Raw genomic sequence first — 18459 nt, 5'->3', positions numbered from 1 at the left:
TTGATTCAAATATATTAAAACATCTTTAATGGCTTAACTCTGTTTTGGAAAGATTCAGCTTTGCTCAAGTGTCCCCTGCTTGTATGACTCTAGGATCATAGTGCTACATCAGGTAGCACCCATCGTATCAGCAGACATAAAGCCTCTAGAGAAGGAGAGCTAACATAAACCCCTTATTGCATGATCTGGCTACTTTGACAAAGTGTCTTTCAATCCCAGAACTGCCGGGTGGTCTACCATGCACCGGTCCAGTATTCAGGATCGCAGAATCAGTGCCTGAGTTATAACTGTGCACTGTAAGAAAAGCAATTACAGACCAGTACTCAGACAGTCAGTTGCTTCCATGTCATCTTGGCATTCCTGCAGGCAGCATCCAAACCCAATGCTTCTATCACTGATGATGGCCTGCACTGCAGAAGCCCTCTCCCCAGACTACCTTCCCCTGGTGTTCAAGCCCCTGAATATTTCCTTCTTCTGATTTTGCATTTGTAATCTCAAGAGACAGGTTATGTGAGGAATTATTCAAGTGCAATATTTTTGTGAGTTATCTGGGTTGCAGAGAGCATGAGTTACACAGATGAAAATACTGTAAATCTGTGTATGAGATCTGACACATTACCTACTATTTGCTAAATGCTCTTGCAAAAGACTACCGAACACTTCTGCTCATATGCATCAATGCATTCACCAATGAAATGTGGCTATCTTCAGAGTGATAAGGCAGCCAACTCAAACCCTATTTTGTCTCAGCTATAATAAAACAGTGTTTGTAAAGGCTGAGGCAAAGAAACAAAGAGTGAAGCTGCAGGGAGTTTAGATTGTTTTTAACCTGGTACTGGGCTCCCACTTTAAGGTAATCCACTCTTCCAGAGCTAGATTAATGGTGATAGAATAGTGATTGAATAGTGATTGAATAGTGATAGAATAATGATTGAATAGTGATTCAATGCATCACTTAGCACTTCCTACTACTTTATATATGCTGAATGGTTGCATCGGCCAATTTTTAGTCATCTCACTGGCCAGTCCTTGAGGCTCCCTGTCCACTTACCAATATATGAAATGAAAACTGGGGAAATAGTCTGCTCAAGCTGCCATTGCTAAGAAAGAAATACCTAAGCCTGAAGTACTTTACCTTAAAAACCATAGGGAGAATTTCCTATCCAGCTGGAGGTATGTGAACTACTTTTGAGACCACTTTGTTTTGTTTCTNATGGCGAAATAACTTGATAGGAGAAACCTGCTGAGCGGTTTTTCTACCACTATTAAGTGCAGTCCTTATATAAAAAGGTATCAAATGTCCTGTCTGTCTCAGTGAAGCTGTTAAGTGAAGGGTCTCATTAGGTGAGACACTAACAGATTGTTTTGGACATTAAACAGCTTTGATCTCCTGGGGGGGACACTGATAGACAAAAAATAAATTAATAGTGGTTGGACAGAAAATTCTTCTTTTCTGCCCCTTTTCACGTGACAAGTAATTACCTACAAAGTTGCATTAGCCACACCCTGCATTCCACATCAACTTGGTGCAAAATGACTCTTCGAACTTGAGATGATACATGACACAGCTCACTCCACGGAGGAGATGGCAGATTGCTTCAACAGAACAAAATGCCATTAGGAGCAACCTGCTTCTCACAGCGTGCCTGGCCCTAGAAATAGTCTCTGATCCCATCTTGGCAATGTAGTGTCTGATCCTTACCAACTAAGGATGAGAGGGCTCTCTTCTATAGGAAGAATGATGTGGTCCTTCACCGGAAGGATGAGGTGGTCAATCATCTGCCCTTGTGTCTAGTCTGGAAGAATCCCAGACTGAAAAACTCCCAGAGACAGAGGGTTTGGAAAAGAGTGCAGAGCTTCAGAGAGGAAGATCTTTTTATTTTCCTCTAGATATGTTTTAAGACTCTTAGAAGAAATGGTTATCTGTCAGGTGTATTCCTAAAAGGAAGCTATGTGCAGAAAATCTGAACACAAAGAATGATCGAAGATCCCTGGTATACTGGGGAAAAATAGCACTTATCGCGAGCAGAAGTGAGAAGGCCTTGTAGGGACTGATGATTCCTGATCTCTGGAATACATTGGCTGTGTTCGCATTAGGAAGACTTATGGTGCAATGTGAGTAGATCTGGAGAGCAAAGCAGCTGGTGCTGTGCACCTGATTACCACATCCAGATATGTTGCAAGGGTTTTAACATGAAGTGACTCCAGGCTGATGCCCTCGATTGAACTCCCATTATTGTCTGAAAAGTGCCGGATGCACTCCTGAAGCACATCTGTTGGCTTCCTTTCTGATGAGAGTAACTAAGTTCATGCACTTTAAGACTGTCCAGTGGTGTCTTCAGCAGGGAGATCAGGAGATTTGCTTTGAAACGGTTCTCTTGAATGGAACAAAAATACTGTTGGAGATGGACCCATTGAATTGTTAAGAACCATGATCTATAGAACAAGTTAGAATGTGTATTATTTTCCCAATTATTTTCTTTTTAGGGTGTTATTACAACCTCCTGGAATGATGATAACTAGAAGGACACAGACTCGCTCTAGATGCAAAGTCATTGCAACTCTCTACTTTTCCCACTTCTTCAGCCATTTGTCAACGCCTGTCCCACTTGTTACAGTAGCAAGAGATTCAACACTTTCTTTGTTCCTAGACATCTAATGCAAAGAGGGAGTAGGATAGGAGAGAGATCTTTTAATTCCTTGCTAAGAGAAAAGCTGCAGCATTATAGCTTATCTTATTAGACACTGGAGGATCTGTACCATGTACAGCCTTAAAATGCCCCAGCCAAAGGAAAAGCTTTAGATGGTATTTTCTCAGGCACTAAAAAGCCATAACTAATTATTTCCATAGAAATACAGAGGATAGAGGGAAAGGAAAGAACAAAAGTGCCATGATGAAGAAAACAGCAGCAACGTATTAAGTCCTCTTGGGCTAAGCAGTGTATCATCAGTTTTGTCTCTGGTCAATATTAAGTCGTTAGGATTCTCCTCTCATTTACACAGATTTTACATAGCTGCCTCCTGCTGATTCACTCTCACAGAGACACAGATCAGAATCAAATTTACCTAGAATCAGCTGATACATTGATAGTGTCACACCATCTCAATGATCTAAATGTAAATCTGATTTTACATTACTGCTGGCATCTTCAAGCAAGACCCAAAAACTGTAGTAAACACCACTGAAGGAGTTTCAGACAGTAACCTACTTTGCAGTGCCTATTTGCTTACAGACCCAACAATGGTTTTACAGACACAGATGATTAATTTTATTAATGTGAATAGATCTTGTTGGGGCTTAATGCATGACATATGTGGTAAAGAATGAAGGCCCATGCTAATGCTGACCTGGCAGAATACATCGGTATCTATTTATAAGATAACAGAACCATTTCCAGAGCTTGAGAATAGTTTTCATAGAAAGCCAACTACTGATGATGATTCATTTCCATGTTTTATTTTTACCAAAGTTTTTGCATCCCTGAATACAGATGGATGACAGTGACTCAATAACACTATCAAGGAGTACATCCCTTAGCACCAATTATACAAGCTAAGTGCAAGTCAAGTTCTTTAAAAACAGTCAGTATAACAATTGCTAGACAGTTAGTATAATAAAGTCAGTGTAATAAAGATAGATAAATTAATACATTGGTGACAGGAAGAATTAGGCTCTTGATTTTGAGTTGAATAAGCAATAGAATTAAAAATAAATTTTATTTGCAATATCCATCATGCATGGGGGTGATCTTAAAAGGCTGTAAATTACCTTCAATGGATGAAGATAGATTTATTCTTTCAGCTGAATATTTCATTAGTAGGTTTTTTGCTTCAAGTACTCCAGTGAAACAATTATACTCTTAATGCACACACCAGTCTCCATCTGTATTATTCTGTTCTTCATTCAAAAACCTTCTCTACATATTACTACTATCCCCCACAACACTACTTTTAAAAACATCTGGATAAGCTCATGGAAAATCACAGTTTCTTAAACTTACTACAGTGCACCTCAATGACAAGACAAAATAATGCAGTCAGTAGTGTCAAGCACAGGGCTCCATTGCTGTCAAGGGCAGGGACATTCCTATGCCTACTGTGAGAGACTTCTGTAACACAGCAGGGACTGCAGGGTGCCAGATCCAATATTCTGGCATGGAACTGCTGTTGGGGTCTTTTTCCCTACAGTAAAAGGAGTGCACATAAATATATGATGATGTTTTAAAGTCTATTCAATCCTTTCTACTGAACTCCTTCAAGGTTGGGCAGGGCCTTCAGCAAACTGGCTTTCTGGATTTCTTCCTCAGATTCACTGCTTCTCTTTATTGGAAACAAGGAACAAAAAAAGTCCTTCCCATCTATTTCATGTATTTTACAACATTCAGAGCTGCTAGTTAATAGGCTCATCATGAATTCCCTCTGATGGTTTGGATAGTCTTAAAGGATGTCTCTTACTTTATTAATGGCAAATTTCAGCCCTAAGACATTAGAAATTTAAATAAACTTCTGGATAAATCAAGTGAAAACACTGTTTAAAGAGTCAGGGTTTTTCTTTTTCACACATTGTCTCTAAATTTATAAGCACAGCAGAGACTGAAAATATTTGAGAACTCTCATAAGTACCAATATAAACACTACCAAGACTAATGGTCTTCTAGATACAGAAGTTGCAATTAAATGCACTTCTAGAAGGATAACATCTTGAAAAAAATCTAGACAATTTTCCACACCATAACTCATTCCTGAAGAAAGTGAAGTTGTCTTGGGCTTTCGCACTTCATTCATCAACAGAAAATAAAAAAAATGTGTCGGTAAAGCTACAGTTTTTCTGTGTGTTACACTTTACAGTTACTAAACTATGTGTTACACTTTACCTGGACATGTGTGCAAAAATGTTATACAGTGAAGGTACCACCCACAAGGCTTTAGTCAGTTCCGATGATGCCTTTGGCAAAACTCCTATTAAATTCCAGATCTGGATTTCACTTCACCTGTATACTGCTTTTATGCTTAGGGGTAAAGGCCTCCATGTTTCTGCAGCATATTCTTTTGTATTTGCCATTAGAAACAGGAGGAAAGGTTATGCAAGATAAATAATAAGTAGTTCGATCAATGTGATGTTTCTGTTGCTTTTATTGTGGTCTTCTAGTGAAATGACTGAAGGATTCTGTGAGGCCATGGTAGCACTGTTAGTATCTAGGGCTCTAAATATTAGAGCAAAATCAGATCAAATATAACCTGCTTTAGTTTAAATTCATACTATTGATTCAAATATATTAAAACATCTTTAATGGCTTAACTCTGTTTTGGAAAGATTCAGCTTTGCTCAAGTGTCCCCTGCTTGTATGACTCTAGGATCATAGTGCTACATCAGGTAGCACCCATCGTATCAGCAGACATAAAGCCTCTAGAGAAGGAGAGCTAACATAAACCCCTTATTGCATGATCTGGCTACTTTGACAAAGTGTCTTTCAATCCCAGAACTGCCGGGTGGTCTACCATGCACCGGTCCAGTATTCAGGATCGCAGAATCAGTGCCTGAGTTATAACTGTGCATTGTAAGAAAAGCAATTACAGACCAGTACTCAGACAGTCAGTTGCTTCCATGTCATCTTGGCATTCCTGCAGGCAGCATCCAAACCCAATGCTTCTATCACTGATGATGGTCTGCACTGCAGAAGCCCTCTCCCCAGACTACCTTCCCCTGGTGTTCAAGCCCCTGAATATTTCCTTCTTCTGATTTTGCATTTGTAATCTCAAGAGACAGGTTATGTGAGGAATTATTCAAGTGCAATATTTTTGTGAGTTATCTGGGTTGCAGAGAGCATGAGTTACACAGATGAAAATACTGTAAATCTGTGTATGAGATCTGACACATTACCTACTATTTGCTAAATGCTCTTGCAAAAGACTACCGAACACTTCTGCTCATATGCATCAATGCATTCACCAATGAAATGTGGCTATCTTCAGAGTGATAAGGCAGCCAACTCAAACCCTATTTTGTCTCAGCTATAATAAAACAGTGTTTGTAAAGGCTGAGGCAAAGAAACAAAGAGTGAAGCTGCAGGGAGTTTAGATTGTTTTTAACCTGGTACTGGGCTCCCACTTTAAGGTAATCCACTCTTCCAGAGCTAGATTAATGGTGATAGAATAGTGATTGAATAGTGATTGAATAGTGATAGAATAATGATTGAATAGTGATTCAATGCATCACTTAGCACTTCCTACTACTTTATATATGCTGAATGGTTGCATCGGCCAATTTTTAGTCATCTCACTGGCCAGTCCTTGAGGCTCCCTGTCCACTTACCAATATATGAAATGAAAACTGGGGAAATAGTCTGCTCAAGCTGCCATGTCTAAGGGAAAGTTACAGAAGCCTGAAGTACTTTACCTTAAAAACCATAGGGAGAATTTCCTATCCAGCTGGAGGTATGTGAACTACTTTTGAGACCACTTTGTTTTGTTTCTTATGATCCAAAATGATCTGTATTGCTTGTCTGAACTGTCTATCACTTTACTGCTTTCTGACAAATTAAATCTTCTTAAAGGACTTTTTCTGAGGAATGTGACAACAGATACATTGTGTCAGTGTGAAACAGTATGGGAATAGTGTCCTTATTTTTCTAATATCAATATTAGAAGAGCTATGATCAACATTCACCCTTCTCAACTCTACTAGCTGTGCAGAATATTTGGGAAGTGGGACTTCCTTCTGAGATTTTCTTTGCATTTTACCTCCAATCAGCACGATAGGACAACTCACCCTCTATGCTCTTGCAACAGTCTGGACTGTCAGCACAATGTCTGCTTAATCTAGGGGTTTAAAGTCAAGCTGTCCAGTGGCATGTGGTTTCCAGGCAGTCACTTATTTAACAGTAGAGATGTTTCTGAAGAGCATGTGAAAACATACAGAAACATCACAAAATGATGCCTCTCTATCATCAGAAGATACCATCTGGGCTTTAACCTGTCTCAGTGAACAATTCTCAGCGTGAGGGCTCTTTCACCTCTACAGAGAGCCCTCCTGCAAATGTCAAATTGTCACAAGCTATTCCTCATCTAATAAGAAATTTCCATTTCCTTCTGTCCTCTTGCACAAAGTACTGCAAATCAGAGCAATGGAAGAACAGCTTTAAGTCAGGATAACTTGTGCTGAACAACATTTGAACTGCCTGTGAAATGATCATCAATATTACATGAGACAGATGAAAATTTGCCTGAGGTATAATGGTGCTCCCAGAGTGTTCCTATAATGCAGGTGGTTACTATGCAAATAGAACAACCTGGGAAGTATATGAGGAGGAATACCAGAATGAATTAATATAAGTAAATTAGTCATCTTTTAGTCTGAAGGACTTTTGGTCCTGAATCCCTACAAAACTGAGTTTACTATTTCACTTCTGAATTTGCTCAAGGGTAATCAAGAACATATATAAAGATCCTATTCTGCAGCTATTTCCATAATTTTATTTCCCTATTCCAGATTTTTTCAAGTTCAGCATCCAAAATGAATCAGACAGGTCATTCAACAGAAAAAAAACAACAAAAAAACCCCATCTGCCTTCTATTCACACAGAGTGACAGTACCTAAGGAAAGAATGACCCTTCTGAAATAATACATTGCCTAAAATATGTTTTCGTGAAAACAACTAGTGACTGATACTTTTAATGAAATGGCTATGAGTCCTCAATATTTTTTTGCTTCATATATTCACATCTATCAGTAAAAAGGGTGGACAGAAGAATGGCTGCCACCACGTTTCAGCAACAGTTTTCAGTCTTCCTTATCCCCTTGTCCCATGAAGGGACGAAGTTGCAGAAAATCAGGACTATAGTCTTCTATGTAGTGGAAACCAGTGTGGGTTTTCAATAACAAAGGAAAGAGTTCAGATGGGCTGATGTGCACAGACTGCAACACAAATGCACACAGTTGAACATCTCAATATCAGCTGAAGAGAAGGCAGCAGGAGAACATGCTGAATGATGGCTTGGCTCTTTTACACTCCTTTGCCACTAACAGGCTAACAGCAGAAAGGGAGAGGCAGTGTGCTTGCATGTGATCAAGACAACCAGGGAGCTGAACAGAGAAGCTGGAAGCCAGCTGTGCTCTTTTGCTTTCTGATGACCATAATTAGGCCATTTCATTGTTTCTTCTTTTCTCGCTGCCAAATTCCACTTGGAAAAGAAATGACAGCCCACAAACTCAGCCATTTGGCATGGCTTGAGGAGAAGACACCAGTGACATTTTATCAGGGTCATGTTCTTATATACTGAGCATGACACACACTCACATAGCAAGTTTCCCCTTCATACCTGTCCACCTCTAGGTCTGTGTCTGTCCGCCTCTAGGTCTGCATAAGACCTCTGAAAGATCTCTGCCAACTGCCTGATCCTCCATGTCAGTTCCAGCTCCTCAGCTTGACCTGGGACCTCTCAACCAGATACACCTGATGCTTGGCTCAACAGAGAAGTTATGGCTTGGTGGATGCCTCACGACAGTGTCTTCAATTAAGTCATGTTAGAAGGCATTTTTCTCTTACTAGTTTCAAAGTTGTCCCCCCTGTCATATAACCTCCTCCACCTGTTGCATAAGCTGATGTGTATCTAGGTAGGAGCATTCAGTAACATTTCTGCTGCCTTTTTCCCACACAGTTCCAAGTCCATACAGTTTGACCTAACTATTCCTGAACTACTTTCCAATTTGCATTTTAATTTGAATAAATCTATGTAGTCCATTTATTTACTTTTACTCTTTCCTGCAGCGGAGATATTGGTCTGACAGAGCATGCCAATATATCACACCCGTTATGTCAGGCTCCTTTAATTCCAAAGAGATTCCTTATTCTTTGCTGCCTGTTGCCATTTCGCATGTAATTTAAAAACAGCAGGCAGCAATTGAATTCTCAGATCTCATTATTACCTACAAGTCCTTCCAACAACAAGAAGCAGACTAGAGACTTTCTTCAAGGTGATGGGCAAATGTGCCAAAGTTGCCTCTAATTTATATTGCTACTGATGCTTTTCAATCACACAGCTTCTCTTTATTTGCATGCTATACTTGTTCTGCTTTATATAATGTCTCCTCTCTGTGTACGAACACTACGAGAACTCAGCAGCCTTTCACACTATGCAAGTTTATTTTTCAATTCTGTTTCATGTCTGCCTTCAATAATTAACAACTTCATAAATTACATCCATGAAGTACAACCCATACTGAAAGTTTTAATGTATCATTCATCTTTGTAGCTAATTAAGCCTTTTGTACCAAGACAAGAAGTCATGAAATACATCAAGCACAGTTAGGTCAACAACTATTTAACCAAGAAAGGAATTAAAAAAAAAAAAAAAGAAGAACAAAAAGAGGGATAGTGCTAGAGCAATGCCCATGTTTTATGAAAAGTCTCAGCTCAATGCTCAAACTGCTTACCTCTCCTTGCCAGATCGGGTTGACGGTATTACACATGATCTTAGATCTTTTCTCCTGTCCATGATGAGGAAGTGCTGGGAAGATGCTATGTTTTCCAGGCTGGATGGAAATCTTCAGATAAGGATCTGGATTAAAGAACATTCCTTTCTTCAGACCAAAGGCCTGGAAATCTGAAAGAAGGTAAGTAACCTGATTATTTTTCACATTCCAGGTGTCTCTTTGGGGACCCAGTAAGGAACCCAAATAATATGGCATGAATGTGAAAAAAACTCACTGTGTTTATTGTGAGGCAATGTAACACCAAAGCATAATGATACTGTGGTTTAGGATTTACAAATTATTATCTAATGAAACTGCAAATTTGCAACCTAATTGTGCAGATTGATTTGGCTTCAGATTCAATATTTAGCAACTTTAAGTGATCTGCTAATTTTTCTAGTAAGCCAAGCACTTGCTCAGCCTGACTCTAGTGGAAGGAGTACTCTAAAAAAGAGATCCAGTCATTTAACCACAGTCATGGCATTTGGTACCCAATGTATGTCACTTCTCCTAGGTATCAATTTTACCCGTGTACAAATCTTAGTTTTTACATCACTTTTTTCAACATGAAAAGTCAATTTACATTCTTTCCACTTTAAAGCATTTTCTTCCCTTCATGGGTTAAACTTGACCTGTAGTAACTTAGAAAGGCTCTTGTCTCTAATGACCAAATTTTAAGCAGTGCTTCATAGCTGCAGAACTCCCAGGGAGCATAATATGTGTCACGTAGACAAAAAGTCTCCAGGCACTTATTTGAAAATTTACTCATAATATTCTGAAGAAAGACACAAAGCCCATTATAGTTTGTCCCTGTGAAGCCAATGAAATGCAAACCAATCTGCTGGTATATCATTAATTTTGGCTCAACAGACACAAACTAAACCCTCCGGCCTTCTCTTTTTCTAGATGCGTTTTTAAGCTTTCTTCGGAGTATATGAGCACTTATTCCTATTAGTGAATTCAGTAACTAATTTATTTTCCACCACTTCTATTTAAAGCTTTATTTCACATAGGGCTATAAGCACTGTACTGCATTCTGCCTACTTTCTCTTGCTGTATTGAAGAGATAAAAAAGCATTACACAAGATAGTTTCCAAAACTACTTAGATGCATACCTAAACATTCAATTTAAACACATATTTTTTCTTTTAGGCAGATTTTGAAAACATTAATTTTCACAGTCTTTTAATTCTCTTCTGATTAAAAATCCAATTATTCTGGCAGGTTGTGGGAGAACATGTAAAACCCTCCAGGCAGATATTTTGGATGAATCTGAAAATCATACACATTGCGCACTATCAGTATTTTTTCCAGAAAATGGCTACATCAAACACAGGGATATGTTTCATCCAGTTGTATTTTGCTTCCTTAACATATGGTAATAGCCAACACAATAAAATGTGCAAGTTCAAAAAAACTGCTTTTCTTTCCATTGGGTTTAATCATCTATTCCAGCACACAATTCATGTTGCAGATATTCAAAAGCTGTTGGACAGATGGCCCTGCAACAGATTGTATTTTAAGAATCTCATTCTTGAGGCATTCTCTAACAGTTAACAAAAAAAAAAAATAAAGGATATCACTACTAAGAGCTAATTTGAAAGTACTTTGTTGACAGTATGTGCTGCCATGGTCCCAGCAATGCTATTGCACAAAGAAAATTATCTGCTTCAAACTGATAAACATCAATTTCCTTTTCCTTTTTTTTTTTTTTTCTGAGTGAACAATCTCTGTGTAACCAGCATGTGCCTCATCTAACAGCCCAGCTGAAATCCTATATGGCAAACTCTTTGGCTTTGGAAGTTTGTACTGTTAGAAATGCATTCAAGAAATAGAAACCAAGATTGCAAAAGCACTATGAATGACAAGGCCTAGCAGTGTATTAGCACCAGGCCGCTAACATATGAGAGGAGAGAAAGACCTCTGGGATCTTATTTTCTTTCTCTCTGATGTTTCCTCAAAAGATTCTGAAACTGAAATATTTATTGCTGCATATGTTTCTGATTTTCTTTCCTTCAAATGGAGACCATACCACTGAGTAAAGAAATGGTCTATTGATAGATAGAAAATATCTAGCACTCAATTATGTATTTTTATATATTATGTATCATAAAGAAAATACATATTATTATGACCTACCATCCTCTTTCCAGTTACAGTAATTAAGCACAGTCATGAAAATGAAGGTACTCCTAGTCTCATTTTTGTATTCGGATGAGGAAGAAAATATAATTTAGCTAAGCACAGAGCAGACAATTTTATTTGTGTCATTTCCTTGCTTAAATTGCATAACAGAACAAAATTTGTTAAAAAGTCAGTTAGAAACTTCAATTTTTAATGTCCAAAATATGCATAGGGTTGCAGAAATAGCTTTCTCAAGGACAAATATCCCACTTATATCTCACCACAAATTCTCATCACTATGAAAAATGGAGCATCAAAAATGCAACAGCTCTGAATAAAGTTACGTGGATATCTGCAGTTAACCAAAATTCCATTTAATTTGAAGCAAAACCTATCTTTAGGTGCTGTAACTATCTGCTGGAACTCATAACCAAAGGCTCAGACACTCTCTTACCACTGCTGTGTAACATACCAACAGAAGAATCCCAGCTATTCTGCTTTCCCAAATGCAAATATTTCTCTTTATCATGTTCAGAAAAAAGGTTCTAAAGATACTAAATATTTGAGTAATGGTCTGAGGCTAACTGAATTTAATTCTTTGGTGAAACCAATGAATTCCACAGATATGCCCTGCTGTACACTTTAGTTCTACAGTGTATTTCTTGGAGGCATATGAGGAAATGTTACCAAGATAACTCATCTATTTGTTGCAAAGGGGTATTTTCATCCAGTCGCTTAAAAAAAAAAAAGTTATCAATATACCAGTTTCAATATGTCAGTTTCCTGTTTAGTCATAAATCACACTTAAGTGTGAAAGAGGTTATATACATCTAACAATGTAATAATGTCAGGCCATCTCTCATGAAAGATGACAGAAGGAACGAATCCAGGTAGAGACAGAACAATCACAGACTCTTTCAGTGCTACAGACTCGCAGTAATTGCAAGTACGTGCACCCAGTACAGCTAGGCTCACTTCATTATAGAAAAGTGGTTTATACTAACTGCTGCCTGCAGTTTTCTCCAAGTGAATTATGAATTTTTTCCAACTTCAGAGCTTTCCTTCCATATATGCTGACGTTCAGGTGTCTGGATGAGACCTAAGGAAGCTTTATGCTAGGTCACTTGCATGCATGTACTCTCTGTTCCTAAGGTGGGCCACAGACTTTCCTGTCTGCCTTGTAAAGGATCATTTGGCAAATATATTTGCCCTGCAGCATCACAAACCTTGTGACTGGATGGTGATGGACAGTCTATTTTTGTGGCAAACTGGAAACTAGTATGTATTTACTGGAACCAGATGGGGATGTCAATTCCAACAAATACAGCTAGAGCACATCTGTGTTTTACCATGTTTGATTTTGCCTCAACACAAGTGATTAAGCTTTCAAAAGGTCAGGGAGAAAGTATGATTTAGGCTTGTGAGTCACATTTTGTCATGCTTGGCACAGAGATTCCCTGACAGTAATGATCAGTAAAACTACTGTAACAATTATATATATATACATACCTGCAGACATAGCAAGGTACTTATTCGGACCCAAACTCCACATAGGGGCATAACAGAGAAGGATGGAGAATCAGAGAGAGAACCAAACCCTAGTGCAGTCTGTTTGCTAAATTGATTACATTTAGTCTGGTCATCAATATGTCAGAAGTAAGTTAAGGAAGCTGGAAGCTGTTCTCCCCAAGGGATGAGAAGACTTTGCCAATAGCTGTGGAAGAACTTTCCTAGAAATAATACACGAGGCTACTCTGTACAATTTATAAGTGTGTCTCAAGAAGACCAAGTCCCTCCAGTCTCTTGATGGTGCATATTTTACTTCATTGAAGTAAAAAAGCCAGAGTCTACAAACCAGCAAAAGGATCAAAGACTAGTAAGTAGCAAAGCTATTAGTTTTGAGAAACTGATATTGATATTCTAAAACAGTTGGCAAACTCCTTCCAACAAATGCCAAGTCCTGAATGTCCTTTGTGATTCCAAGCACCATCCAACTGACGACAACTGATGTCTTGCAGCTATCTATCTATATTGACACTTGTGGCAGAGGTTATTATGCCCTACAGATTCTATGGTCAACTCACCAAATTCACATTTTTCTTATTTAGCATACTAGCCTCATAATCTCAGGACCAGGAAATAAAATGTATTCCTCATGAGTCACCCGACCCCTTGAGCAAATGAAGACATCTTCAGTTAGGCCAAACTTGCCCAGAACATATCTAAAAACAGCACTAATGGAGTTAACAGGACACTGGAAAGAACCAAGTGTCACTGGAATGACCACATTCAATTTAGATTATGATCTAGCTTGATGAACACCAAAATGGAATTTATTCTCTCTATGATCTGCTCATTAATGGCAGAAAGCAAAAAATTTTGTCATCTTACTGAGATCTTGATAGTTCACGTATCAAAGCAGAGTAAACCAGCTTCATAATCTATCACCACAAGAGAGTTGCTAATTAGGATGTAGACAGCTCCAACATTTCCCTTCAGATTTCCTTTGTAAATTCCCAAAGAGCTGTCAGCTTGGGTTCTGACACTGAAAAAATGAACTTGAACAGGACTGGTATCTGGATTGACTACCAGTGAGGGAAGGTAACTGCCAGGGTGCTGATATGTCAGTGTTTCTTTTGTAGAGTGTTTCTTTTGCAGAGCTTGGACTCTGTATTAGAGGGTAGCAGTTCATCTAGTGGCCTGAGCTACCCAAGACATAGTCATGGCTTCAAAAGAAGGAACAACAAAACTCTACTTTGCTCAAGATTCAACAGGAGGCACATAGATACTGCCTCTCAGCCATGTGCTTTTAAAGCAAGAGAAACTATTTTAGCTACTATCAGTGTAACAACCTTTCAGTCGTAAGAATACATCAATATTGCATTTATTGAAATGCCAATTTGATTCATGCAGCAGTATATGGTATTAAAATTTATCATAAGAAAAGTGAGCATGGATTCACAGAAGTATTGCATCTGGTATCAGATTTCAAGAAGCAAATATTAAGGAATTTTAGAAAACAAACAGTAATGTGCAATGATAGGAAGTCTTAAAATCCAACACTGCAGACTAATGCAGAGGAATTGAGAAATATACTACATACACTACAATAGATGACTGACTTGATCAGCTACTGAATGAGATTCTGCAACTGGTAATATGCAAGAAGTTAGATCATTAAAGTGCTTCTTCCTGCTCTCAGAAATCTACAGATCTATAGACAGATTTCACTTTCCTTTTAAAACAGGATGTAAGAAAAAAAAAGGCAGGTGTAGTTGCACAAGGAGGTGTTTAATGATCTGAGATTTAAAAAAAGACGACTAAGTGGATCAGATAAACCAAAACATTTCTGCCACAGGGCCACCAGGCAAAACATTAAAGACAGTGGAAAAAAGGAGAAAATATTTTCTTCTAGCTGTTACAAACAAAAATGGAAGGACTGTCATTTTGGCAAGGAAAGGGCAGCAGAGGTATTAGGAAGAAAACAGGTCTATTAATAAATGAAAAGGAGTAGAGAAATTAATTATTCAAAAATGGCTGAAAGACAGGCTACCTTTTAAATTGTCTTCATCAAGAAGGAAAACAGAAAAAGTCTGAACAGCTAAAGTGAACAGCTTATCACAGCAAGTGGGAGTTTTTATCACTGCAAGCGGTTAACCACTTGAACAAAATACCATCTCTCAGTATCCTCAGATCCAGACTACTATCTGTAAGATATATCTGAGCCAAACTCGCACAAAGCTCCACACCATGGAGCAAGGTGGCCTATGTTAAATAGGATAATAAAGTAGTTGAATTCAAAGCCTTTTGAGGCCTTTCAAACTTAGTCTGGAGCATGACACTACTTTGCAGGCACAGATGTACTGGAAGTGGTAGAAAGTCACCTCACCTTCACACAAGATCCAAAAGGTAAGAAAAAGTCAAGGGATTAGTACCTCGGGTTTATAACAAATACATCTGAGCAAGTTGGCTTGAGTTGAGGAGGGCAGAAGAGGCAGCAGGTTTATAACAATATTAAACAAAATTTAGTGGCTAGAACTCCTGTTATAAAATCAGTTACTAGGATTTCAAAAAATTGTTGGAAGATAAAGTGCATTATATATCCGCATTCTGAAGAAGCATTTCATGGTAACAACTACAGTCATAATGACCCTTAGTGGACCTTATACTATTTTCAGTTCTGATATATACTCTGACTTCTTTAAACTGACAACTGATACTACCCAAATACCTGGTCTGAAAGACACACAAAAATAACTAACAACATTCTCAGAGTGATGTGAAAGGATAAATGCCTGAATGTTGTGGAATATTCAAATCTTCTGGTCATTTGTTCTACATAACACATAATAAATGTGTGCACACTTAAATAAAGTGTGCAAACACATGAGATATGTGAAATATTAAAGCCTGAAAAACTTATTTCATGCAACATAGAGCTAGGAGGCATATCATGCAAACCTCATGATACACTTTCTAAATATACCAGCCAACAAGACTGCTTTTAAGGGCTTTCAGCAAATTTGTTATACTGCTGAACCATGAACCTCCAGTGAAGTAGCCGGTACATCTCAGGAAGCTTAGCACATATCTTCTTTCCATACTTCATGCAAAAGAGCTCTGACACTTTCAGGCACCTTATCAGAAGTGTGACATTCACTGGTAACAGCAGAAAAGGCATTTCAGAAAATAAATGCAAAATGGACTGCATAGCTTTCCTTAAAGACTTTTTTCAATCTAGTTAAATTAGGCTTAAAATATTTCTCTTGGTATTTTAAATAATGAAAGCTATAATAATACTGTCATCATAAAAACTATTAAGAGGCTTAATTACAGGAAACTACCTTCTTTGAGATCAGTCTTGCTAGTGAACATATTGATCTGAACTAACCCTTCACAGGACCAACTTCCAGTCTCCAAAGCAGAAAACATGAAGGAAAAATCCCTCCTAGAGACATAATGTGAACTCTCTGCTATTTCTATTCTCAAGAAGCCAGCCATCTTCTTGTGCCTTAAAGGATTGTTTTACACCTGTTTCATTGTTTGACATTTTTATTCAATCCAGAAATCTTTTCTCAAGCAAAATCTCCCACGAAACCAGTTGGATTTTGTCCAACCAAATACTCTGTAAAGAAGCACTTTCAGAAAGAAGAAAGCACTTTGTCACCAGGTTTTTAGAAAATAACCTGTTTCTGCACAGTTCATTTCCACATAGGGTCTGACTGAAGCCTCAGCAGTACAGCAAGCAATACAAGTCAGCTGAAATGCACTGATGTTGTTCAGCATTTCATGGAATTTGGCCTACTTCGACATTTTTCTCTCCCATTCTAATAATTTTTTCTTTAAAAAGTGATATGGTAGAAGACATAGCTCTTCTTGCATTCTTTAGATGACAGACTGCTTAGGGCATGGCGGCTCTGCGCTCGTACAGTGCTTAATGCAATGGTTCCCAGTCACTCTAATGGTTTGATACTTTTTAATTGCCACTAAATCAACCATAATCTGGAAACATAACTTTTAAGTAATGATACTGAAGATGACAATATACCAAAATATAGATATTGAAAAGGAAAAGTCTATGTAAGCCAAAAGGACTCGTGACAATAGAGAAGTTATTGCTGAGATAGTAGTGCAAACGGAAAGGAATCCTAGTTCCTGCTGATGCCTCTGGAAGGTCTGGATTGATTTGTATTCTATTAGATATATTAGATACAGGAATAGCAACAATTTTGCTTTGAGAGAGACAACATTTTGTTGTTGTGGTATTGACTGAGAAGGTGATATGTTAATCTGTTAATTTCAGAAAGACTGAAATAGAACTATTTTGATACCACAGATTTTTGATAAAATAACTGTCCAATTACTTTATCAAAGCCTTTCAAATACCTGGCTGTGAGGATGCTGTTAATATGGATGTGATACAAATGTAGATTAATTGCTTGTAAACCACGAGAATAAGATATCCCAAATATATTACAAGGTATGGTCTTTATATACTTTGAATCAAGCTGTAAATAAGATACTCCAGTTTACAAAGGGGCCAACTGAGACCACATTATTTATCAGTCTCACAAATTACTACTCTTGACACCTCTTGGTCTACTAGGCCAAAGAATCTGAGAGAATGAAAAACTGTAACTAGTTCTGGGCCACATTTTTTGTATAAGATTATTAAAGAACATTAAAAAATATTAATTCTACTTCTTTATTTCTCTTGAGCTAAGCCCATGGTTTTATCAACTGATGGGTGGATGCCCAGTGTCCAACTAACAAAAATAAGTGATGTGTTAAAACAGCCCCACCTAATACCAGTCTAACTTGCCATGTATCATATACAGCCTCTCAAGAACCACACTGGGTATCTAATTTGGGAGAGCACTGACTTGTGTGCTTAGTAGAGGGAAGCTTGAAACAAATCATATGGCCAAAACTAATCATATAATGAGATACTTGTCTAAGTGTAGGACTTTATACAGAAAGGCCTATGCCTGTAAAACTTTTGATCTAGGGTAACTCTTTTTACTCTGTACTACTTCCTCAAAGAACTTTCAAGTCAAGGTAAGCATCTTCGTCTTCCAGGAGCTAAAAAAATACAGAAACCAAGTAGCAAGCATAAAACTCCAGAATGAGAACCTTGCTCACAACTACTCTCTTTTGACAAACTGATTTTTGTCTACAGATGAGATTTGCAGACTGTTTTTACCAAAGCCAGATCAAATGGTTCATAGCTGTTTCATGGAACCATATTAAGCCTTTAAAACCTGCAGTGACATGCCAAGTAATGAGGCTGAGCATTCTTCAAGAAGTGCAGGAGTGCGAGAAGTGTTCTGGCTCAAGAAGTCAGAGAGTCACTGTTGAGCAAC

At 38.0% G+C, this 18459-nt stretch overlaps 1 protein-coding gene across 9 annotated transcripts in view; it reads right to left on the bottom strand.

Annotated features, from left to right (window-relative positions):
- HECW1 (HECT, C2 and WW domain containing E3 ubiquitin protein ligase 1) overlaps nucleotides 1–18459 on the bottom strand; it is a 267082-nt gene that overhangs the window by 88216 nt on the left and 160407 nt on the right. For all 9 annotated transcript variants that reach the window (XR_001876166.1, XM_017823131.1, XM_017823109.1 and 6 more), the window contains one exon: nucleotides 9434–9603. Coding sequence is in view for 8 of the 9 variants with exons in the window: in XM_017823131.1 (XP_017678620.1) it covers nucleotides 9434–9603 (170 nt within the window). In the remaining variant the exon portion in view is untranslated. The remainder of the gene's footprint in view (nucleotides 1–9433; nucleotides 9604–18459) is intronic.

Source organism: Lepidothrix coronata, unplaced genomic scaffold (assembly GCF_001604755.1).
Source record: "Lepidothrix coronata isolate B3197 unplaced genomic scaffold, Lepidothrix_coronata-1.0 Scaffold3, whole genome shotgun sequence".
Classification (NCBI taxonomy): Eukaryota; Metazoa; Chordata; class Aves; order Passeriformes; family Pipridae; genus Lepidothrix; species Lepidothrix coronata.
Note: the sequence above shows the minus strand (reverse complement) of the source record. Positions and strands in the feature narration are given on the sequence as shown.